At 33.1% G+C, this 26,265-nt stretch overlaps 1 protein-coding gene across 2 annotated transcripts in view; it reads right to left on the bottom strand.

Annotated features, from left to right (window-relative positions):
• Positions 1–26,265, bottom strand: part of LOC142348331 (uncharacterized) — a 74,298-nt gene that overhangs the window by 1,257 nt on the left and 46,776 nt on the right. The window contains exons 7-11 of one of the 2 annotated variants that reach the window (XM_075399639.1): positions 16,679–16,838; positions 12,774–13,028; positions 12,177–12,263; positions 9,790–10,055; positions 4,240–4,434 (exon numbers count right to left, since the gene is read on the bottom strand). In XM_075399639.1, coding sequence (XP_075255754.1) covers positions 4,240–4,434; positions 9,790–10,055; positions 12,177–12,263; positions 12,774–13,028; positions 16,679–16,838 — 963 coding nt within the window. The remainder of the gene's footprint in view (positions 1–4,239; positions 4,435–9,789; positions 10,056–12,176; positions 12,264–12,773; positions 13,029–16,678; positions 16,839–26,265) is intronic. The other variant, XM_075399640.1, reaches the window with a different exon arrangement.

Genomic DNA, 26,265 nt, shown 5'->3' on the forward strand with positions numbered 1-26,265 from the left:
ACGCTGAACTATAGTAGAAATTCGGAAAAACCATCACAATGTTCCATCACAATCTGTTCAGTTTCACCAACTTTGAATACGATGATCTGCAAGTGTTTGTTTCTACATAGTTTGCCATTTTGTTTATCAAGTTTGCTTTTTTAGTGGCCTGGTCAATGTCCTCATATAAATCGCATAATTTTGGATTTTTATTTAGCATTTTTGACCTTTTAAATATAAAATGGAGCTCTTTGAAGACTTCTTTGACAGTAGCAATTCTCTCGCCCAAAGTGTTGAGATTTTTTTCAATTTCAAAAAAACTTCAATAATGTATTCCAAAAACTTCTGAAGTAAAATGTTGTTTTTTACGCTGATGTTAAGGTTTTTCAACCAGGAAAAAATCTCGCGCGTTCACTTTCAACAAGAGATAATGCATTTGAACTTTTTGGGTGATTTTGATAGAGTGGCCAAAGTTCTAGTGTCAAAAAAGATAGCTCCGATTAATACGCACACGGTGAAAATAAGCACCGATAATATCGTCTGCATCACATCAATTTAGCGTAAATGCAGTGAATGAACAATTAAATGGTTTCCCAAAACACATAGCAACATTGAACCCAGCAAATCACATGTCAAGCTTTTCAATGACATGCAAAAAATTGATGTGAAGCAATTCTGAAAAAAATCTTTCACAATCTGTGAACAACGCCTGTAGAGATAGCTTCGCGAATTTTGTTTTATTTTAATTTGTAGCTAATCTTTAACAACTCTGAGTAAAAATTGTGGCGCCTGCCGCTGTCGGTGAAATTTTCCAAATGCTTATAGCAAAAAATTCAGTCACCTAGTTAAAACTGAAGCGTAAGAAGTCCGTGAGACACTACAGCCTGGAGTAGCTGTTGAGAAAATCAATAATCCAATCATCAAAAGGGGCATTTGAGAAGCTTTTTTGATCCCAACAGGTCTCCTGTTTTTTTTTTTCAATTTGATTTTGAGAATGCTTTTGTTTCCATCAAACGATTTTTTTCCAGAAAACAGGTGAATATTGTATACAGGATTTGCATAAATGATTTCTTCTGCTACACGACTCAAAGTTTTTCTTTGCTTTTTAGGTACCAAAACTAGAGCATAAATTTGGTGTAAAAAGGGGCAATCCGTTCAGACCTCATTCGTTTTGTTCTGCCGCTGTGGCCAATTTAAGAAATTGAATTATAGGAACCCGGGAGGAGACTTCTCCCCTATTTCACCCCAAATTAGCGGGGATTAGAGTGTAATCCGTTTTCGACTCTTATTTATCCGGGAAAAGAGTGTAAGAGTGGAATTTTAAAAAATTTCACTGTTATTACACTCTTTTGTTCACTCTTTTTACACTCTTTACACTTTTTTCCCGTTATTTTCCGGGAAAATCCTCCCACCGGGGGCATTAAAAATGCTGAAAAACGGCATAAGTTTCTACAAACAGCTGAATATGTGATTCTCGAGAAAGGAAGATGAATTGGTGCCAATACTGGCAGTCCTTTGTGAGGAATGTCCTGCAGGAAATCTAATTCTATTTAGGGACGAATGTGAGTATTGTTCATTTTCGGAGCAACAAAGGTCTGAAAATTTCACTGAAAAAATCAATAGCAAATCATGCTCAGGTGCCTTCTTAAAAATGGTCTAATTGTTCCGACCCACTTGTGGGGGAGGAACTATATACTCAAATTGGTTCCTTTTGTTCAGTCAATTTTGGCCGATTGATATATGAATCGAAGAGTGTTGAGACTGGCATCAATAGAAAAATAGTTCTGCGCAGAATATGGAGTAAAAAATTTTTTTCTGATATTCGAATTCTACAGGGAGTTATAGAGGTTGAATTTTTTGTGAATAATAGACGGACTTCGGTTTTTTAATCACCTTTTCTGGACTTATCGCCCATATTTTTTGGCAGTTCTGATAAAATAAAACGTTACAAATGTTTTATAAAAAGTGTTGTTGGTTTGTTTTCTAAAGAAAGACGGGAGTTGATAAAATTTTGTATTTACTTTTTTTTCGCTATATATTTAAAAAAATCAGCTTTTTTCAAAGAAAAATGTAAGGAGTTAGCTTTTTTAGTAAACTTTCTTAAATTTGCAGGAAGGGAACACTTAAGAATTGATGAAACAGCTTGCTTCACCTCAAGAGATGGTTAGTTTACTTCTCTGCTCCCTGTGAAAATTTTCTGGGTTCGAATTTTTGCCGGTTTTGAGCTAATATAACTCAATAATTCTAAAAACAGCTTTTTTTATGATACATGAACTTTTTGTCAAACTATCTACAACCATTACGTTTGTCACCATGGCTTGTTCTTAATGAACACAAAGTAACAGCAATGTTACCTTTGGTCTGATCGTGCAGTACTAAAATCCAAAAGTAAACCGGATTGTAGTCAGTGTCTGTCCTTTTTCTTTAAAAACATTATCGCCTCTTTTATCTTCACCACACACAAGAACAATTCATATTAAGGCTCACTTTTGACAGCTCAATTGGCTTCATAAACAATTGCAAGTAATTTTTTTTAGTCAAAGATTATTTTCGTTTTGAATTTTAATATCAATTATTTTCAAAATAAAAAATTGGGTTATAGAGCTTTGCAACTCTTTTTCAATAGCTTGGTTAGCTTGTAGCTTAGTTCCTGCAGAGACAGGATTCATTTTGCACTTAATTAAATTATAATCCATATTACGACTTTAAACTTTAACTATTTGTTTTCTGGCTTTGATGCTACCAGTTTCACAATAAATTGCAATTTCTGGTCATCTGGAACAATTCAGGATACAATTTTTTTCAGGAATAGGTTATGGTTTTAACGGTTTCAACCCAGTTTTCTAGAAATAATTAATCATTTTTTTCAATATGTCTTTCATTGCTTTTCTCTTTGTAGCCGTAAGGGAATTTCTGAATAGTAGGAGGTCTTTTGTCTAGTAATAGAGGAACTCATTAGCCTGTTTACTGAGTTTGGATAATAGCTGATGGTTTTTACCAATTTTTTTGTCTGTATTTGACGTTTTTCAAAAGAAGGACAAACTCTGATCAAAAAAGTTTGCAATGGTCCCGCTTAGAATACAAAACAAACCCAGTTTTTGCTTTTCATAGCTAATGATATTCCTTACATTTACTTTCATAGTTTTGAAAAAATTTTAGACATTGTTTTCAACTTTTCTTCACTTCTTTTTACCTACTCCCATGAATGAGTGGACACATCATTTTATTGGCGTTTAAAAACGCACAACCACACACTTCTTATTCTTAGGAAAAGACTAGGGTTATAACGGATTCGACATCGCTTTCTTGCAAAAATTAATTCATTTCTTTTTTCTGTATCTGTTTTTTGTAGTGGTCTGAAAAAACTTAATTATGACAGGAACTAATGGTGATCTTATGGAGTTATAGATGGTCGTTTTACAGCGTATTTATTGATTTCAGTTCATAAAAAATGGATTGCACTAATTTGCGATCAATTGTCTTCAGAAAATATGTTTTGCGTCTATCTGTTACCGACGCTCAAAAAGTACAAACTTTTTCTAGTGATTAACAGTAAGCTGGTTATTGTGTTAGTTTAGATTACATCTGATGCTATTTAGACTTTGTTTTTCTACAAACAGACATCAAGTTTTGGGTGTTATTAATGTCTGTTGTTGTTCTTATTGATTTTGTTGTTTTTCTTGTTTCGTATTGTTACTAATGGTAAACGTCCTGGGCACTGTAAAGCGATGAATGATTTGTTCAGTGAGTGATTTGAGTTGGACGCAAATTTTTATCCATAAACAGTTTTTTTCGAATAAATACTTGAATTTTTAAAAGTTTTCTCTACCTTCCTCATTTGTTAGACAGTTAAGCTGTAAATGTGCATAAAGGGGGTCGGAACATCATGTGCCTCATGGTTTTTCATTAAATTGCTAAGAGACCTCATGATTCACATGTGTGGGTCGAAATTGAGCTTGCGCAATTATTAACCTTATGTTAGCGAAATATCCGAAAATCATTATGATTTCATAAGAACCACATATGACATAGTAAGATTAAAGGGAATGGAAATTTTTAAGTAAATTATGAGACACCAGCAATTTTGCTCTCGATAATGTAGATCATAGTGGTTAAACCTAATTTTGGAACTAAAGCCGCTTTTGATTTGGATGTTCCTTGCTTCGCTACTATGAAATGATTATATCCATACATTACCTAGCTTTTATTTTAAGATTTCTGTATGTTGACCCTGTAAGAAAATATCAATAAATTACTCACAGCCGTCTTTTTAGTATCTGGGACTCGTGGCGGTAGTTGTGGTAATTTGTCCACGCTCACTTTCTTCTTCTTTCCTTGTTCAGTGGGCTCGTATTCCTCACACTGACTTTGTTCATAACTCGTTGAGGGCTGTTCATGTGTACCCTCTCCTATCCCACTCACTTTCTCATCCGATGCAGAATACTTCACATACTCCTTCATATCAACAAAAACTCTTTTCAAAAACACATCTGCGCTTTTTTCCCGAGTAATTAATTCACTACCCTCCGATTCGAGAAACAATCGGAGACGTTAATAGAGACAATGAGCACGTTTCAGTTGCACGCTTTGCTGATTTTCACTATTTGTTTTTTAAGTGAAATAGGTGGAAATTGGGCAACTATTGACTTTACTCCGGGAGTTTTTAGCGGAAAAATAATTGGTTCTCCGAGCGCTGAAGAAGAAGCAATAATTTTTAAAGAGACTATTGTGATTTTTTTTGAATACTATTGACATTGCCGACTGCGCCAAACCGTTGTTTATCTTCAAAAGAAAACAGCAGTCATTAAACGGTTTTCATTCGTGAAAAATTATAAAATTATGTAAAAAATGCACTGAAATGCGGCAAATTTCGAAAATTTTGGTGCAAAAGTTTACGTGATATTGCGCTGAAACTTCGCAAGAAAGTTCGCTTTTCATGGTCATCACTTAATCCAATGACTGATTAATTCCTCAATTTCTACACATTTAATTGGATTTCATGATAATAAACAATTTCGTAAGAAAATTTAGCGCATATAATACATAATTTTAGGGCATTTCGCCGCCGAATTGCTCTAAAATTTTCGGCTCCGAAAAACGTAAGGAATCAGAAAGGCGTCAATGGGAAATGCGTTGGTATTTTCAACAATTTTTGTGCAAAGTTTTAGTGCATTCCAGCGTTTTAATTGTCCATCCGGTTGACATTTAAACTATGAAAAAAACCTCACTTAAAATCATTATACCTTTATTGTTTTCTTCATCAGCACCTGAAGCGTTATTCTAATGAATAACTGTATTGGTTGATATCTTTGTTTTTGATCTCTGGCCGATTGCTAACGACTTTGTTAAAGTATCATGCCCGCAGTGCAGATGAAACAAAATTTTTTTTAAACTTTCGATATATTTTTTTCGTTTTAATTGCTTCTGTACCGCTGATTAAATTCATTTCTTACAATAATTCAATTTCCTGATATAAAACACCAAAATGGAAAATTGATAAGTCTTTACCAGATTTGGCATCTAAATCTTGTTTTTTTTGCTTCAGGCAAAAAACCATGACCCTCTAGTTCAGAAGACCGAGAAGAAACTACAAAAAAAAATGTAAGAAGACTTCGGTATCTTCCGTTTCAAACGTGAGAAAGCTTACGTATGTTCGGTTTGCTCGATTTTGTCAATTTCTAACGTACAAAAAAGATTTGGTATGGTCATTTTTGGAAACAAAAGAGGTTTGGTATGTTCAGTTTTAGACGATTCGGTATGTTCGGTATTTAAACATGAAAATCGTCGGTATGTTGGTTTATAGACGTAAGAAAGTATCGGTTTTTTGCATTGGGAAATTTGTTTTTTTTGTATATAATGTAGTCAGACGTTATGATACGGTTGTTTGAAAGAATTTGAAGCGCTTTTTTTAACAAAATTATATTAGAACGAGCAAACTCATTGGAAATTCTTTTTAGCTCATTCGCAAAATTAAATGAATGAGTATAAATTTAGTGGTTTAATTTGTTTTCAAAAATGTAAGACACTTGTTCAAAATTGATGAGAATTCTGTTGAATAATTCGCTTCATCTGACGTACTCTCTTGTATTTTTCAAGCTAAAACGCCCCGTGCTGATCTTTTTCCTTGTTCGGTCCGATGGAAACCACTGACGCTATTGCGTGTCGTCTTTTTTTGTATTGAACCCTTACATTTGTTTCAATGATTGCAAAGTTGTTACTTACATGGCATACATTGTAAAGCTCTGGCATTTTAAAACGTTCTGGTATTTAAACACAAGAAAGCGTCGGTATGTTCGTTTATTGACGTAGGAAATTGTCAGTTTTTTATTGGAAAATTTGTTTTTTTTCTGTGTATAATGTAGTCAAACGTTATGATACAATTTTTTGAAATCATTTCAAGCCTTCTTCTAAACAAAAATTATAAAAGAACGTGCAAACTCATTGAAAATTCTTGTTTAGCTTATTCGCCAAAATAAATCAATGAGTAAAAAAAGTTTCTTGGTTAATTTTAAAATCAAAACTGTAACATACTTGTTTAAAATTGGTGAGAATTCTATTGATTAAATCGCTTTCACTGCGTTCTGACGTACTTTCTGGTAGCTATCAAGCTAAGTTTTTGGTTGTTGGTTGCGTTTGAAAACGCCCAGTGCTGATCTTTTCCTTGTTCGGTCCGCTGGAATAATCTTCTTTTCACACCCGGAGTTTAAAAAATCCTGACGTTTCTCTAAAAGATTCGGAATCTCACTTAATTTCAAAAACGACAAAACCGAACCTCTCTTACGTTTGAAAATGACGTCACCGAATCTGTCTTACGTTTGAAAACATTAATACAGAATCTTTTTGATGTTGAATACTAAACAGAAACGAAGATACCGACAAAAAACCATTGGAAAATTTGTCGTTTTGGCTAGAAAAAGAGGACGATACCGATGATTTCCTTTATTTAAAAACCGAAAAGTGGCCTCTAACTTTGGCTTCACAAAATTTTATTGTCTCTATTTTCATCGCTAGCGTGGTCTATGTCACGGACTTGCATCTATTTTTGCTCACCAATCTCAATCTTCGCATATCTGATTAATTTTGTTACTGCATTCTAAAAACACTTTTCAAGGTATGTTATTCATATAAATCTTTTCTTTGTAACTTGTCGACAATGTTTTGTTTCACATTTTCTTGCAAGATCCCTGAATGGATTATTTGTGCTCACTTTTTCTTAATTAAAAACCACTGGCGCTTTTGGGTGTCGTCATTTTGTTATGAATCCTCACATACGATTCTATGATTGCAAATTTGTTTGTTGTATGACATACATTGTAACGCTCTATTATTTTTGCCAATAGAATATTTCTTTACCTAACCAATTATGACAAAATTTTTGAAAAATATAAAAAAGCTTGTTCAGCCTGTTCGAAAACAGAAGAATATTCGATCCTCGTGCTTACAAAAATGAATATCAGAAAAAAAAATGTTTGTATGAGGACGAGGAGGCCATGCAATCTAGATGCATTTTTGCTGTATTCGTAATAATAGTGTATATCCTTGTGTGGTTGGTAAGTTATAAGAGTATCAGCTCCGGTTGATTGCGCTTTATTCTCAAATAATTTTCTACATTTTTGAAAACAAAAATATTAAGATGTAGCAATAGTAATGCGGGAATTTCGCTAGCTCATTAGAAAAAACCTCAAACATTTATAAATTTTTCAAATGAACATCTAGCAGATACATAGATGACTGATAGAATTTCAATATAGTAATGCATATTATCAGCGTACAAACCTCCAAGAAAAATAGTTATGGAAACTTTCGATATTTATCTGATTCGAAAATGAAACGTACCAACTACTTCTTTCGCCTAAAGTATGAATATAAAAACAAAATGAACTGCATAAAAACTTTTGGTCGTTATGTCGAATCAAGACAAGGATACCATTTGATCCATTCGCTTCTCTAAAAACCTATTTTTGGCGTAAGTTCCAGGAATTGTTTTTAATTCCGAAGTCTGGTTGCTGGAGAAAGTGCACTGTTTCTATTTAGCAAATCAAAAAGTTTTTTACATTTTTGTGTTCCCCAGTCGATTTCGAATGGTTATCTTGCAAGATTCTGGCAGATTCTGCCAGAATCTTGCAAGATTATGCATAATCTTGCAAGATTTCTGCCAGAATCTTGCAAGATAACCATTCATTCTGCCAGAAACTTGCAAGATAACCATTTTTCTGCCAGAAACTTGCAAGATAACCATTTTTCTGCCAGAATCTTGCAAGATAACCATTTTTCTGCCAGAATCTTGCAAGATAATCATTTGTCTGTCAGAATCCTCTAATATATCCTCTAATATATGCACAAGATCCTACAAGATGAATGGATTAATGCGAGTAATTCTGACAGCAAGAGATTTGCGCGAAAACTCTTCTACAGTCCTTCGAAGCTCTTAAAAATGGCAAGCCGTGAATAATAACATTTTTTGGGCATTGGCAAGAAAACTTAAGCGCAAGGAGCTGAATTAAATGAAAGGAAGCTGCTTAAGATGCAAAGAATAATATCACATAATTTTTTCATCAAAAAAGGTAATTAGACGTGTAGTTTTATAAATCTCGATAAAGTTGAAAAAAAACTGTTTTTAATAGTAATTTATTTTGTGTTAACAGTTCTCAAAGGCAGATTTTAATTTGTTTTCTTCAGATAATTCATATTTCCGGATTCAAAATCTATTTAAATTTATTATTTTTCTTAAGAAACACGCAACTGATTCTGAAGTAAATTTCTGGTCAAAATGAAATGTGTTGCATGAATGAGAGCCAATAAGAGGAAAGCTCGACCGGAACGAACTTGCAAGAATCTTGCAAGATAGCCATTTTTCTGGCAGATCTTGCAAGATAACCATTTTTCTGGCAGATCTTGCAAGATAACCATTTTTCTGCCAGATCTTGCAAGATAGACAGTTTTTGCAAGATTCTGGCAGAATCTTGCAAGATAACCATCTGGTCTCGACTGGGGTTGCAATACCTTTGATTTCCTTTCGGAAAGAGGCTTTTGGATTTAGCAGCAAAAAAGCGGAGCTATTTCTTTACGTTTTCTCAAATATCTACAAATGAATCAGATATTTTTTCTAGGATCACTATGAAAGCTAAGATTGATTTGAGTTAAATCATTCCTGAGTCTCAGAGCTCACAAGATATTATTAAAAAGTCTTTTTTATTATGCTGTTTCTTCCGGGAAAAAAACTTGTTTTTGTAAACTGCACCAATCTGCCACCAGGGTGTCAACAATTTTTCGCCGTATTTTTGTAAACAGAGCGTGAATGATATGAAATGCTCTAATGTGCCGATATGTTCAAAAACTCAAAATCTTTGTTTTAAACAGTGCCGAAACTCGGTGAAATTTTGACAGATCTCCTATCCACATTAAGCGCTTTTCTTGAACAATTTTGGTGCTTTTCAGCGCTTCTTAGATGATTCGTGAAAGTATCCCCATTTAGTTTGATTTTGCATTCATAATCAACTTTTTAAAAGAATTTTGCTGAAAAGCACTGAAAAGATGTATGTGGAAAGAAATACGTGTTCAGTTCATTCAAATCCGTTTGACAAATGAGCTAAAAAATTTTGAAAACTCATTGGATTTCAGCGCGTTTCAGACATAGACTCAGCCCATTTCAAACCATTTCTACGCAGGGTGCCTGTGCTGAGGATAATAAAAATTCAGCGATTGTCAGCGCACTTCCTGTATGAATTTAAACTCGAAGAAAAATTTCGACCCGTCTGCTAATTATCCTGATGTGTCATCCGGCTTCATATTGGAAAAAAATAGGATCACCTGATCAACGTAGATTCCATCCTCCTTGTCCTCCTGTTTCTTAGTCATGATTGGGTTCACAAACCCATTTCTCTCTGGGGGGTATCCGGGAGGGGGTCTCCTCTTCTTCTGCTTTCTTCTCCTTCTTACACACAGTATGACCACCACACCCACAATCACAGCCACAATAGCCAGAAGAAGCACACCTGACAACACTATCCAGGGAAGACTGGAACTGGTATCTTCCCCATCGTCAACTGGAGACACAGTCGTTGTTGCCGGAATTTCTAAACATACATTATATGAGCCAAATTTCATCGCATAAAATATAATTTAAGGGCTGCAAAACGAAATAAAGCTAAGCTGTTTTTGACGAAATACTATTGCTCGTTTTTTATGCATCAAGGATCTTTCGCTTTTTATATTAGTTCCAAATTTTTGCATACACACATATAGGTAAAATGAGTAGGAATAAGAAACAAATAACACAGCTGAAAGTTTTTTTGCTGTAATCCCCCCCCCAAAAAAAGAATCGATTTTTCTTTTGCAAGTTTCCGCCAAATGATGCCCCAAAGAGAAATTTGATTTACATTTGTTAAAAGGAAGCTGGTAATAGTATCTAATTAAGGGGCGCTGTAAAAAATATATTTCATTTTCTAGGGGATGGCTGAAATTTTAAATTTCAGCAAAGAGAACAACCCTAAAGCAAAGATATAATATTGTTTTTGACAACCACAAAGCCTGGTGGAATAGAAGCGGAATGGCGGTAATAAAGGCAACCAGGTTTAATCGCAATTTAAGAATTTCAGACCAGATCAATCATTGTTTGGGTATTGCAAAGGTCTCAAAATTTAAGGTCCGAAGATTCTGAGACATAATACTTATGGTTTTAAATTCCGCTGGAAATCTAAGATTATAAAAAAAATCGTTGCTCAAGACTATCGTAGATTACAATAGCAACTTATTAATAAAAAAAATTTCATGCCATTTTGACGAATGCATGCCATGATTGAGGCTTCCAAAATCAAGTGTTTTAGCATTTGGGTATAACTAGGATCCGTTTCTAGAAAATAATATTCGTTCAGACAGCGTTTAATCCAAATGTTATCCAGCAGACTAGTTAAGAGAGAGCAAGAAACAGTCAATTGGTTAGGTTTTTGCGGTGCTGTAGAGATAAAGCATGGTTAAACTCTTTTTTGTACCGCAAATTTCAGATGCATTTTCCCTATCTCCCTAATTTTCTCGATATGCTCGTGCTGAAGTTCCTTGATTTCATACATGGATCAGGTGAGACTTCATACTGTCCATACCCTATCTCTTAGTATGATCCTAGCATGAGGTCAAACAACTCATATAAGATCATCGTATTCATACTAAGGAATCAATTATTAACCTTGTATGGTTACCAAGAAATCATGTATAATGCTATAGTATGGTTGCAAAGAATGTTAGATACTTTTTCTTTCATTTTACGTTTTATAATGCGGCCGAAAAACATTGAAATGCAATAGTTATTGCAAATTTGGAGGCTAAATGAAAAAATAAGTCTATCTAACTGACTAAAATTTCCATTTTTCTCTGAACCCAGTTTGTACCTAAAACTGAATCTCTGTTAGCAACATTCAAGAAAAAATTGAGTCTAAAATTAACTCAATTTCTAAATGCGTCAGAATTCAAAAGTTAGTGCTTTAGAGCACCCAAATAGTTAAATGTAGACTGCACATGCAATATATTAAATTTTAATGCCTGCCCTCTGACTGCATTTTACGGTATTTTTTGGCGTCAGTCAGTGTTTCATGTGCAATATCTGACCTTGAATATTTCTCTAAGAAACTTTTCGAATTAAACCGAAAAAAAAATTCTGCAATTTTTTTGGTTTACATTTTTTTTGCATGATTCCTGTACGATAATCGAGATTTCCTATAAAACCCTTGTATGACTTCTAAGGAATGGGACAAATCATGTATGCACTATTATGAAATCAAAATAAAAAGATTGATCGGTTACCCGGGTATCGGCCTGATTCAATTCAACTCAATTTAAAAGAGATTTAACTGTAGTCTTCGAGATAGAATCATCGAAAAAGCAGATATTATTTATATCCATCATTCTGGGATGCTCTTGAGGAATTGAGTTATTCCTGAATATATTCACAAATAGGGGGAAACATACGACAGTGAACATTTGATTGACTCAGGTCTCCAAAAAACCAATGAAATTTTTGCCATCAATGTTTGGCGGCTCGATTTTTTATAGGAAAAGGGTTAATTATCACTGTTGCGACGGTATATATGCATATATGCATATATGCAATATGCATTGCATGTGTAAGTGCGTGTGCATGTCCGTATTTATCTATGTGGTTTGTGGGGTGTAGAGAGTTGGGGGGGGGGGGGGGGGGTGCTCACCGACACATCCGACGATAGAGTCGCAATAGTCTTGAGTACAGTTACACACTTGTGAACAGTTCACTCCATACAACACACCACTACACTCTGAAATATCACCTCCTTATCACCAACACTACGACATTCACTACATTCACTATAAACTTAATGCACTCTCCTCATTTTTCAGAAAGAAAGATTTTTTGGCACAAAGTTGATTTGATACGTATAAACGTCAGCTCTGTGAGATTGGATGTCTGTTTACACTTGAGCCAGAAATAACTGTCACGAATCAGCATAAACCGGACGAGCAAGACGTCCATCAAAATTTGAAGGATTATATATTTTTCATTTCAGCGACGCTATTATATAAAATGACATATATGTTCAAAGATGGCATCTACTGAGAAATTAAATTTTGACTAGTAATTTTTAACTGAAGGGTTTTCCATTGTAGTCCCATCTCAGCTGAGTGTTCATGTAATATATACTTCTCCCGCCCATTAATCATGGTGAACATGCCATAATCGGGGCTTTAATTTCGTGGGAGCTGGTCTATATTGGGAAAGACCCTAAAAGAATTTCAAAAAAACGTGAAAGGGGAAAATGAAAGCGAACCATCGGCACAAGTTGGACCTCCGAATCCCACAGCCAGACAAGTACATTGTCCAGTTAACATATCACATGTGGCATTGTTCTCACACAGACACTCATGTGAACAGTCTATGCCAAAAGTGTCCTCTGGACAGGTGAGATTGGAACAGGTGTCTCCACTCTGGAACTCATTACACAGACAGGTACCGTCTCTGAAGTCACATGGCATCCCAAAAGAACAGTGGCTGCAGTTGCCAGAACAATCCTCGCCCCAGTAGCCTTAAAATTAAGCCTTAAACGGTATGGATTATTTTGAAGGAAACGTGTAAACTAGAAGCATAACTGTTTGGTAGAATTATTAGAATAATTAGATATTATTCAAAATTATTAGGTTTTATATTCCACACATAATTCTTGATCGTTTGTTTATTTCGTTATACCTTTATGAACATATGCTTATAAATAAAAAACGAAACAAACAACGATCAAGAAATGAGTGTGGATAATAAAAGAAACAAAGATAAAGAAATATGTGTGGAATATAAAACTTAATAAACTTGAATTTATTATTAAACTGAGGGTTCATTTAAACAAGGAGGCTCAGTAATGTGCGTACGCACATAATGTTCCGACCCCGCTCATCCACATTCTTAACTTAATTGGCTACCAAATGATGAAGAGGTCAAAAATATAGATATCGTTCAATAAACAAACAATTGAATATAATAATGCCACAGCAGAGGGCCGATGACAGTTTTTGACAAAACAGCTACTAAAATGGACCATAAAAAAATCAGAAACAAACATTTTTTACGACCACAACTCGATGTCTACAACAAAAAAGAATAATAACAAAATCAAACTCGCGTCAGATAAAAGCTAAACGAAACAGTTTAACCTATACTTCATTAGAAGAAACATGGGACCGCTTCTCAATGCAACTGGTTAACAAAAAACAAAAAAATAGCAAATAGGTGCAAAGTTAAAAAATACGTTTCTATTTTTGAAAACAATTAACTTCAAAGTTATTAATGTCATTAGATATCACCTGAAATCACTGAAATTTTCCTTTACATCTCCATAGGAAGAGACTGAGACATACCAGAATCCAATCGTCAATTGCGCAAAATTTTAAATCTAATGGGACTTACGATTATTGTTATAAACCAAAAAGAAAACAAAAATCCTCTAAAATGTTCAAATATATAAAAATCTCAAAATTTTATGAAGTATCGTAGTAGAAGTAGTAAAAAAGCCAAGGAGAAGTTTGAAGCTAAAACAATTACAAAGGTTAATTTATAGCTCACTGCAAACGAGTTATGACCTGTGTTTACAAAGACTGAACTACAAATCGACCAAAAATCTATTTTAAAAAATGACAAAGCTCAAAAACCAAAATTTGTTTTGGAAACAAATATTTCCAAAAGTCATAACAGATTTAAGATTTCAACAAAAAGCGATAGGTTAAGTTTCAACACCCCAGGAAGCCAATTGGGCCAACTAATAATGAGACCAAGCCACGGCCCCAAAAAATAACAATTACATAAAAAACAACACACAAAGAAGCCAAAACTTCAAACAATTTCACGACATCACATTATCCAAGGCACTATACTTAAGAGATGTTACCCAAAAGAAAAGTAAATCATCATTTTCTCCTAATCCTAACATCAATGTGCCTTCCCTATAAAAGAACAACGTAGAAACTACAACAAAAAGTAACCCGAAAATTGAACAGTATAGAAATCTCAAAAATTTTTTTTGAAAATAAACTGTCGGAGCAATCAGTCACAACGTATAACAAAGCGCAAAAAAATGGATGAATCATCAAATTTAATTGAGACTTAAAATCAGTGAGATTGAGCTACATGGTGACCAAATCATTGAAAAAAGTGTTTTAAAGAATTCAATTTGAAAGTCATTAAAACAAACAGCAATAAACTGAAATCTTTATCTAGGTGGAGTGATACGTCCTGGGGAAGCAATTGAGACCTGTGGTTATCAAGTATAGTGCGGACAACAACTAAAAGAAAGATAAATATTGAAAAAACAACAAAAAATCCACAAAATTTTGTGAGATAACTTGGTCTCAGCCCAAAAAGCATAAGCTATTCAACAAAAACAATTATTATTTACAGATACGCTTTATTCCAACATTCTTCTAATTTCCTAATATGCTTTCTCTCATTTGGATTTGCCAACAATGTAATAATTCGACAAGGAAACGAAATGGACTCATAAAATATGCAATTATGCTTAAAAATGAAAATGAAAAAAATTATTTGAAAACGTGTTGTATCAAAAAAGGAAAACATAAGTTGAATATAAAACCGTTGCCAATCTTAAAGTATTACTCACACGGAATTGGTATTTGCCTGGTTTTAATGAGGCTGCGCCCGGAGTTGAGAGAAATAAGATAAAATAGTGGTAAAATTCAAAATTTCACCGATCTTTTCTTAAAACAAATATATTCAAAGTCATCAGAGACATTAGATAACAACTGAAAGACTATTCTTAAACAACTGCATCTTTGATTGGGACACTAAGTCGTTGGGCTACAAAAAGTATTACAATTGAAGGCAAAATTCAAGAAGTCTATAAAGTTTTTCCGAAACAATTCGTCAAAGCCATAAAAACCATGAGCTTAACTCTTAAACCATAATATAATTTCGTTGAACATCTTTTTGCAAATATTATCTGACATTAATTGAGCCCTGATTTGAGATTTTTGTCAGTATTTTACATAAAGACAATTAGATAGCGGAAAAGCATTGAAAAAAAAGGTCGCGCCCCAATTAAATCTAAAAAATTTATTATCGTAAGGATCCACGGTGAGATCAAGATCAGCCCAGATATTGCTGCGCGTCTTACAGAACATTAAATTGTTCAAATGATTGCGAAATGGATCAATTTTAAACAAAATTTTCAGTTTGTCAAAAAATAAATAACACTTATTTTGTAATTATCGAGTTTAAATTTGCAGAAAAATTGCAAAATTCTGAATCAGAAGACTCATAAAGCCAGCGGGATTCAACAAGCTTCTTTCTGAGCTGAAGAAGATTTCTACCGCAGTTTTAAGGTGTCTCTTTTTTTAAAATTTAAAGCAAGTAGGCTAAAAAAAAGCAAATGTGGTCCTATTTTTCTCGAATAAACTTTGAATTTTGAAAAATTTAGCAGAAATTCTAGCCAAAAAACTGGGATCGAACTACTCAGCAACCCTCTTTTATCTTGAGAGATGAAATAAAAAGCAATACAGTTAACATTTTTTACATTTTTTTAAGCAAAATTGACAAAAAATTGGTCAAAAATACTGAAAATGTGAATAAAAACAGCAATTATTCACAAAAATTTAGACCTCAATAACTCCCTATAAAAAGCGAAAAATGAAAAAATCTTTTTAATTTCTTATTCTACGCTGGACTGGTTTTCTAGTAATACCGCTCACAGTTCTCTACGATGATTATAACGATCGGCCAAAATTGACTGAGCAAAAAAACATTTGAGTATGTGGTCGGAACAAAAAAGGAACCCTAAAGTGGGGTTCGGAAGAATAAAAGTCATGCACATCAATTTGTCTGTTTTGAGGAATATCTTTATAGCGAAATCTCAATAAAAGACACAAAATTTTGTCCCCAGTTATTGAGCGAGCTGTTTTTGACGTTTCTTTGACATTAAAACAATTTCGTGATGTTCACGCAAATCTTTTCGTTTTTGGTTACACGCTGTTAATTTTATTTGCCTTATTGGTTTGTGCTGAAGTCTGCTAAAATTGTTTAGCAAATCAGTTTCTTGCATAAATTTTTGCAAATTCCCGACACTATATTATACCACATCTAATTAATTTTAAACGCTTAATGATCTAAAACCGGAAGCACACAAAAAAGGACCCCCCCCCCCCCCAATGAACACTATGTGTCTATTATTCTTACCAATCTCGCATTCCCTCTCGCAATTGACTCCTATGAATCCAGGGAGACAGCTACAGTGTCCAGTGAATGGGTCACAAGAGCCATTGTTGAAACAGTGGCATTTGTTCACACAGTCCACTCCCCACTCCCCCTCTTCACACGGGTCAGCACACACATCGCCCTAACCGATATTCAGTGAGTAACAACAATGCAAATGATGCAGATCATCTTTACACAATATTTTATTTTTCAGTCTAGAATGAGAAACATTTCAGAACAATCTTTACAAGGGCTCCTGAAATGCTCAGAGTGAGAGCAGAACTCAGAACCACTTTTGCTCGGAATTCCATTGATTAGGAGAAAACGCAGGGTGAATATCTGAATTAGCAGAAAATCAGTTTGAAATGTGACCTGAGCATCTGAATCAGTACTGAAAACGCGTTAGAGTCAGGCGCGAGTATACACACTTTTGTACAGCGGGTATGTCAGGTTGAGCAGAAAGATTCTGGAGTCATTTTCCTGAATGATCAATCTTATATGAAGACCTCTCTGTTGAAGTCCCTATTTTCTCAGAAGGCTTTTTCAGAGGCAAAAGAAGAGATAAAGAGAGTCGTGGATAAAACAAGGCTACCAGCCACCAGCCAACTTGGTCCATTCTCCCTCGTAAAAACTCGGGAAATGGACCAAGCAGTCTGCTAACTGGTAGCCTTGTTTTATCCACTACTATAAGCACAAACTAAAAATAAAAAATAGAAATGGACCAAATTGTACTGATAAATGGAATCCCTGTTTTATCCACTACTATATCCACCACTATATATAAATATACTCGTTCAATTTTGTGTACAGAAAAGGCATATAGCCCGTATAATTTATGAATTTGATACGCAAATATCTAAAGTTTTCAAAGTAAATTCAAAGCCTAATTTCATATCTAATATATCAAACTATACTGAAACAAATCAGGCTAACCGGGCCCGCAAAATTTTTTTCAATGGAAATGGATGAACTGAGAATCACTCAAATTCGCTCAGAAGTGGATTTAAAGAAACAAGTTTCTTTAAAATTTTGACTTTACCCTTGGAGACGATTGATCTATGATGTTTAACTGAGTGATTCTATGTACCAGGGTACATTTTTTAAGCCAAGTCTTGAGAGGTCTTGTTAAAAGGTTGATTCGTCTTTACCACGCTACGGCAGTACGGCTCGACCTTTCTTAATGGCAACGGTGGGGGAGGGTGCAACTACAGAATGCTTGAACACTTTTAATTTTAACTCTTAAGCTGACTGAACTCTTAATAAAAATCTTTAACAAAGATAGCCGCCACTACAAGCACAATACGCGCTCACTTTACTTAGTCTTTAAAAGAGTTCAATAAATGATGGAAAGGAAAAGTGCGCGTCATGCTAAAATTGCCACTTCTATTAACAGAAATGACCATCGCCAATAGCAGAATGATATCAAAAGAGTGAAAATTTCGAAAATAAGATATAATTAAATATTAGCTTGCAAGTTGAGTATTTATTAAAATCTTTATTTAATTTTTAAAAGATTATACATTGCATTCATTTTAATAGAAGGATTTAATTATTACTTCACTTTAAAACAGGTAATTAAATGGGAAATGATAAGTAATTTAAAAATCGTGTCGCAATATTCTGGAAAAAGAATAATCGAGAATAGTTCTCCATGAGTAGACCTTTTTTCTCTTGGCACTTTTTGACTATTCATCATGGCTTTCATTTCTCTACAAAAGCAGGCAAAAATGTTATGATGAACAAATGTACACCCAGTGAAAGACCGACAGTTAAATCAAAATTAAATCTGATCCGTGAACCTGCTTCGCAGATGGTGAAACCGCTTCGCGGATATTATACTTATAAAAATGCTCTTTTAACTGATTTCTAGTATGGCCAAATCTATATCTGTTAAGATAGATGCACAATCTGCATCTTCCGTTTCTAAATCTAAAGAAAGAAATATGCTTAAAAACTTTACACATATTACACTCTAGATATTGATTTGGATTGGCATGATGGTCACCCAAATGTTTAATTTAATCTTTTACTTTAACTATTTCTTTGCATATATAACAACAATATTCTAACTCTTTGCAATCATTACAACATTCTTTCCAATGCTTATTTTTACACTTATCACATTTAATTTTTCACTTTCGAAAAATTATTTTTTCCAAAATTTCCCCTGATAAAATACACCATGTCTCACTCAACTAATGGCAATGTAAACTTCTACGACGTCTGTGATTCATCCTTTGGAACAAAGAAAGGCTTATACAGACATGAATCATATGATTCTAAACATAAAGAATTGTTAGAGAAAATGTTTGGCTCTGATGATGAAGCCCCAATTGATGTTCAACCCAAAGCTGAAAGGGTTATACCCCACCATCCCAACCAAAAACCGAAAACATGGAGAGGGTGTGTGACTCAGAAGAAAAATAATACTTCTTAAGACCTGAGTTCAAAACTGAGAGTAAGCTTAAAGGGGCTTCGCCCTTGGTTCTCCAAACTGAGAATATACGTAAAGATAACACCAAAGACGTTTTTAAAACTAAACCCATCAATAATCCTAAACCGAAAACTGAAGATGGGCCGAAGACCATGCTACACCATAGTATGTACTCTAAAATTAACTTTAGACGTGACGACTGCAATGAAGAATTTAAAACTAAAATAGCCCTAACTACTCACTCATATAGCCATAATCGCAAGTATCTAGAAAACACAGAATACTTTGATGTAAACTCTATCCAGAAAAAGAAAGAATTTTATATTACTGATGGTGCTGGAAATTACATTGAAGATATAGATGAAGCTATTAATAACTCTTTAGAAGAAATTAAAAACTGTGATAAGAGTTTTAAATATGAGATCACAGCCGAGTGTGAGTGCAAGAAGAGAACCAAAGAAGAAGTTAAGATCACGAAAACATTCTTCAACACTGACTATATTATTAATAATGCAATATATGATTATGGTGACTTCAAACAATGGTTGGATTTTGAAACAGAAATATATGAAGGCTATGACTACGACTTTGAGTTTCTCGGATTAAGAAGTGTTCAGATAAATATTGAACCAACTAAAGCATCTATTGGTAGTTATATAGATTTACCCCCAATCTCAAAAAGTAAATATCAGAATAACATAATCACACCAAGACAACAACATGAAGATGACTTCGGCTATATATTGAGAATACAAAAATTGTACAATATAAATTTTTGGATATACACTCCCTGTGGTGATGGTAAATAAGAATTACTTAAACCAGTGGATGACTTTTATAAAGATAGAAAAGATGTTAGAATATTAGTTTGGGAAAAAGCCGGAGTGGAACACTGTGCTCTAATTAAAAACATAGAAAACCTATTAGCTCGTCCAAATAGAATTAACATTAAATATTATTATTGTAATAGATGTACATATTGGTTTAGCTCTCAAATTAATTATGACAATCATATATGTAGCCAATCTTTCAACCCAGAGATTGTTTGCCCAAGAAAAACATATTGCTTTTATAAATGAACATAAGCGCCAGAATATAAAAAAATATTATAACTGCTGATATAGAATGTCGCATTGTTGATGTCGCATCTAATGACTATATATATGTAATAGCTGAACACATACCAATAAGTATTGGCTACATCTGGCAAGTTAATTTCAAAAACTACTTTGGTCTACACTGCATCGGAAGATTTGCTAGAGATCTCTTACAAATAGAAACAGAGAATAATTTCAAGCTAAACAAAACCAATGATATTTAATAAAGAAGATGAATTATGTCATGAAACCAATAACACTTGATATATATGCAGTGAAACATGTATTAATAAAGTAATAGATAACTGTCATGAACCTGGTAAATATAGAGGACCAGCATGTAAAATGTGTAATCTAAGATACAAACAACGAAACTTCACTCCCGTAATATTCCGTAATGGCTCTAGTTATGATTTCAATCTACTATATAGTGACCTCTTTAAACAGATTTCTGATAAAAGAAAAGTAGATAACATACCACTAGCTGCCAGTAAGTCCAAGAGGTTTAGCATTGGTTGTCTTAAATTCTTAGATAGTTATAACTTCTTAGCTATGCCTCTAGATCAAATTGCAAAGATATATCATTGTAAAACTAAAACATTATATCCATTTGAATAGTTTGGTGTAGAGTCATATAATAATCTTATAGGTAATCTAAATATAGAAGAATTCAAATCCTCTCTATCTAATAAATTACAAACACAAGAGGATGTCGATAACTTTAATAAAGACAACAGTCATAAAACTAGTAAGGATCTAACTACAGAGTATTTACAGAATTATGTGGAAAAATTAGGCTATTTATTGCATGAATGAATATGTCAAATTAAGTATGAATGAATTCGGACTCAATCCACTACATTACGTTAGTCTCCCAGGTTATAGTTTTGATTGTTAGTTAATGTCAAGTGGTGTTACATTAGATACATTACAAGATAAACAAATGCTAGATGATTTTGTTGAAGCACCGAGGGTGATATATGTGGTATAATGGGTGCTAGATACAATATTAATAATGGTAATGGTAATGGTAAAAACAAGACCATCACGGAACCTGCTTCGCAGATCCACGAAGTGGTTTCAACAATGGCAGATCATGGCGAAGCATGGAAGAAGTCCCATGATCGGAGGTCTATATGGTACATAGACGCAAACAAACTATACGGCTATGCAATGATGCAAAAGTTACCTTATAAGGACTTCAAGTACTATAGATGTTATACTAAATACTCCAGATAATAGTGATCATGGTTAGTATATAGTTTGTGATATTAATTAAATGCCTTGCACTAATGCCTAATAAAAGAAAGATAGATGACAATGACTTAGGCTAGAGAAAGAGGCAAGGCAAGATCAGAGAAATTATTCTCAGATCAAAACAACAAAACAGAATATATGGTTCATTTTAGGATGTTAAATTTCTATGTTAAGATGGGTGTAACAGTATCTAAAATTCATAGAGTAATTAATTTTAAACAAGATTACATATGTAGAGACTATATTCCAAAGAATACTAATAAAAGAGCAACAGCAAAAGCTGAAGCGGAAAAAGATGTAAGGAAATTAAGGAAATTAATGAACAACTCACTATATGGAAGAATGTGCATGAATCCTCTACACTTTCCTCAAAGTAAGTTCTCACATGATGAAGAAAAGATAATGAAAAATATAAGTAAACCAACATTCAAAAATATAACTAGATATAAGGATTATAGCCAAAACGAATATATAAAGATAAAAATGGAATATGATTCTCCAGTATATGTAGGTGCGACTATACTAGAACTAAAAAAAATTACACATAAATGATGTATTCTATAATATTCTTCAACCATCCCTCAAAGATCTACAACTCCATTATATGGATACTGATAGTTTCGTATTAAGCTTTAGCGAGGGGAATGTACCCGACGAACACATGGACCTATCCAATCTCGAAAAACCAATCAAAACTAATAATAAAGTTTCAGGTAAATTCAAACATGAATTGGGAAGTAGAATAAAAAAAGAGTTTATAGCCCAGTCACCAAAAACATTTAGCTTTAAAGATTATACTAAGAATACGAAAGGGAAAGGAATAAAGAGTTGTAACAATGCTAAACATGAAGAGTATTATAATGCATTAACATGTATTATAATGATAACATGACAACAACAAAAACAAGTAAGATTAGAATAAAAACGTTTGATGATAAATATTTTATGTAAATATTATTAAAAGTTATCCTCATGATGAGAATCTATATCTATTCAAAAAAGATTTGAAAAAAAATATTAACACTACTCCAATAGAACTATTGATAAAAATAGGGTTTTATGCAAGTAAAGAATCATTAATAGATAAAACTCTAGAACTTACCATTAATGATGATAGAAACTTAATTGAAGCTGCTACTGGATTATATAATGATCTGCAAAGCAGATTGCCCGATTTTTAATCTTAATAAAAAACAATCTGGTTAATAATATTCTATAACCACCTATTAACAAAATGATCAATTGCTTCCCTTGTTTTAGTAATTAGTACAGCATAGATAATCAACTTCCCCCAAGATATTTCCGAAGCACTATTTCCACTAGTTAATTAGTTTTTGTTATATTCTATAAATTTTATCATTTTACTGGTTTCCCTTTCATCCATATATTGCGAAATAACTTGAAACTATTAATTCACCATGCCAGGGATCCATAACATGCATGATAAACTTTTTCATAGCCCAATATTGTTTTCCCTAAGCTAAACATTTTTTTTAACTCAGAGTAGTTTTCATCAGGATAATTTTCGTTGAACATTATTTCCATTATTGTAATTTTTCAATGAAAAAATGACTAAACTAGATAAACTCATTTATATAATTAAATAAACTAGAAAAAGAAAACAGAAATAATAGATTAGAAGATAAATTAAAACAACAAGAATATTATGGAGACGTAAGGAGTTATTTGATCCTTTAACTAAAACACTAAATCCAAACAATGAACAGAATCTAGCAAAGGATGAACAAACATTAAGAGCAATTGATTGGCAAAATCAAGAGTTAAATAAACAAACTAAGATGATATAGCAAACTAGAAACCAGGCATTAATGAAGCCCGATTTATCCAATGAAACCATATGGAAAACTCAAAATATAGCACCAGTTTATGTTGATACAAAAACAGCCAAACTTCTCCATGACATGGGGGCTCAAACTAATCCCCAATTAAAATTAGATCTCGTATATTTACCTACAAGGAGATATAAAATGAATGGTTAACTCTAGAGCAGGGTGCAATTATAGTTAAAGATAATATACACAAATTTTCAAATAGGTTTATGAATTTTCTTACTAACCCAAACGTAACATATGGTGATAAGATCGAGGAAGATGAAAACAAATTAAAAGATTTTTATTTGACATTAGATATGATATAGGAAAAGGTGATATGAAAAGTAGTAAAAATAGAACAATAAAAAGTATACTATTGGAAAAAGATGGTGTATTCGGTAGGGTTTCAAATAGCCTTTGCGAAGCAGGTTCCCTGTTTGACATCCGCGAAGGGGCTCCGCCCCTGGTTCTCCAAGCGTGTTCCCCGATCAACCGAAATAATTTAGTAGAAAGATTAGAATTACTTATACTAGAAGCAAAAAGTGGTCATAATGGATTATATGATGAAATGTTAAAAATATCTAAACAACTATTATCAATGAATATTTTCAATCAAGAACAACTAGAGAATTTTGTTTATAATTATGGTAAATAAATAATGGTGGAAAAACAACAACAAAAAAGCACAATTAAAACAAAACAATAACTACTAGCTAAAGAAGCATTCTGTCCTCAAATAACAAAGTTTAGAAGAGAAAGAATAATACCATTATATAAAGATGAAACATGGTCAGCTGATCTGATAGACAAATCATCTCTAAGTAAATACAATAATAATTATAAATTTCTATTAAAACTTATAGATTTATTCAAAAAATATGCTTGGGCTATCCCATTGAAGAATAAACCTGGTTTATCTATAACTAATGGCTTTAAACTAGTTTCAGGTGAAGGTCCACGGGGTGGATCTGAAAGCGGAAAACCAGAAAAGTTATGGGTAGATAGAGGTAGTGATATTTACAATAAAACATTTAAATCTTTACTGAAAGAATATGAGACAGAACTATGTTCTACATACAGTGATTTAACGGCTGTGTTTATATAGAGAATTAATAGAATCATGTTACACATAATTAATAAACCAATGTACATCAATGGTGATGGTAATTGGGTAAATATAATCAATGATGCTGTTGCAACATATAACAATAACATTTATTCGACATTCAATATGACACCCGTTGATGCTTCTAAAAATCCCGATAATGTTAAATACACTTTTAGTTTTAAGAATATTAAACCCATGTTTAAAGTCGGTGATTATTTCAGGAATGCTGACAAACGGAACAATTTCTTTAAAGGATACACTTCTAATTGTCTAATACACTCTTGAGGGGGGGGAGGAACTATATACTCAACTGGTTTTTTTTTTGTTCCGTGAATTTTCGCCGCTCGATATATTCATCGAAGAGAGTTGACGACTGGTATCATTAGAAAGCTCGTCCAGCGTAGAATATGGAATTAAAAAGTTTTTTTTATTTTCGTTTTTTACAGGGAGTTATCGAGGTTTAAACTTCTGAGAAAAGAAGAGTGAATTCACGTTGTTTTTATTCACATTTTCCGGAATTTTTGCCTAAATTTTCGTCAATTTTGCTAAAATTTGTTATAAATTTTATAAATAGTATCGTTGATTTTATTTTGGAAGACGAAAAAAGCATTGTTGATTGTTTTGATTTCATTTTTTTGGTCAAAAAATCTGGATAAACATTTCAAAATTTAGCCTTTTTCATCAAAAACAGCACGAAATAAGCTACTTTTGTCCACTTTGATTAAATTTGCCGACAGTAAACCCCCAAACAACACTCATACAATCTTTGTAGACTCAGAGGGGGGGCTATTTCTACTTCAGAGTCCGCTGAGAGTGCACTGTAGTTAAAACTTTGCCGTTTTTTGCTAACTTTACTCGTTGATTATCAAAAATGCAAACTTTATTTTGAGTTTTCAACTAACAAATTATCTATATCTACAACATTCGAAAAATCAATTGTTCCTAACTGACAATAAGTATTTACAAGGCTAGTTTTGGGCCATTCTTGGACTGTTACAATCCGAAAAAAAATCGGGTTGTAATCAGTCGGTCTTTTTTTTTAAAAAAAAAATTTTTTTAATAATAAAGAACAGAACATATCAAATCAAAGCTCAGGAGTGATAGGTCCGACCAATTCGCTTGCTAGGCAGCTCCAAGCTAATGCATTTAGTTTTTTAATTGAAAGTTTATGGTCGTTTCTTTTTTTTAAAAATAATTGACTTTTCAATAAATAATAGCTTAAATATTTTTTCCTCTATTTTTTCTTAATTTGTACAACTTCCAGCTTAGTGTCAGCAAAGAAAGACTGCTTCTTTTTCCTACTGATTTAACATTTAATCTCGGTTGCAGTTTTAAGCCTGAAGTTATTGTTTTCTGGCTTTGATACGACAAGATTTCAGATTTTTGTTTGTTTTGATATTTGCCAGTTTTTCACGTATTCTAATTTTGTCACATTATCAGATTATTGACAGTTCTCATGTCACCTTATTTGCATTCAAAATAAGGCACAATTGAACATATTAAAATCCTGAAAGATATATATCATCGTTTTAACGGCCTCGACTTTTTAAATTTATTTTGTCTCTAACTGTCATTTATGATTTGTCGGTTCGGTCGTATGAAATTTCCTGTTTAGTGATAGCTTTCATTGGCTTTTCATGGAAGAATAGAAGAACCGATATTCTGATATTAATAGATAGCTGATGGCTTTCATGACTTTGAAAACAATCGTTTTCCAAAATTTAAAAAAAAAAACTTTTTAATTTCGCAATTTTGTTTTTTTTTATGTTTCTTTTTGTTACCTAATCTCGTTAGTTAATTACAGGTCAAAGATGACATTTTGGGTGTCAAGGGAATAAAAG

The sequence above is a fragment of the Convolutriloba macropyga genome, chromosome 10 (assembly GCF_964194025.1).
Source record: "Convolutriloba macropyga chromosome 10, txConMacr16.3, whole genome shotgun sequence".
Classification (NCBI taxonomy): Eukaryota; Metazoa; Xenacoelomorpha; order Acoela; family Convolutidae; genus Convolutriloba; species Convolutriloba macropyga.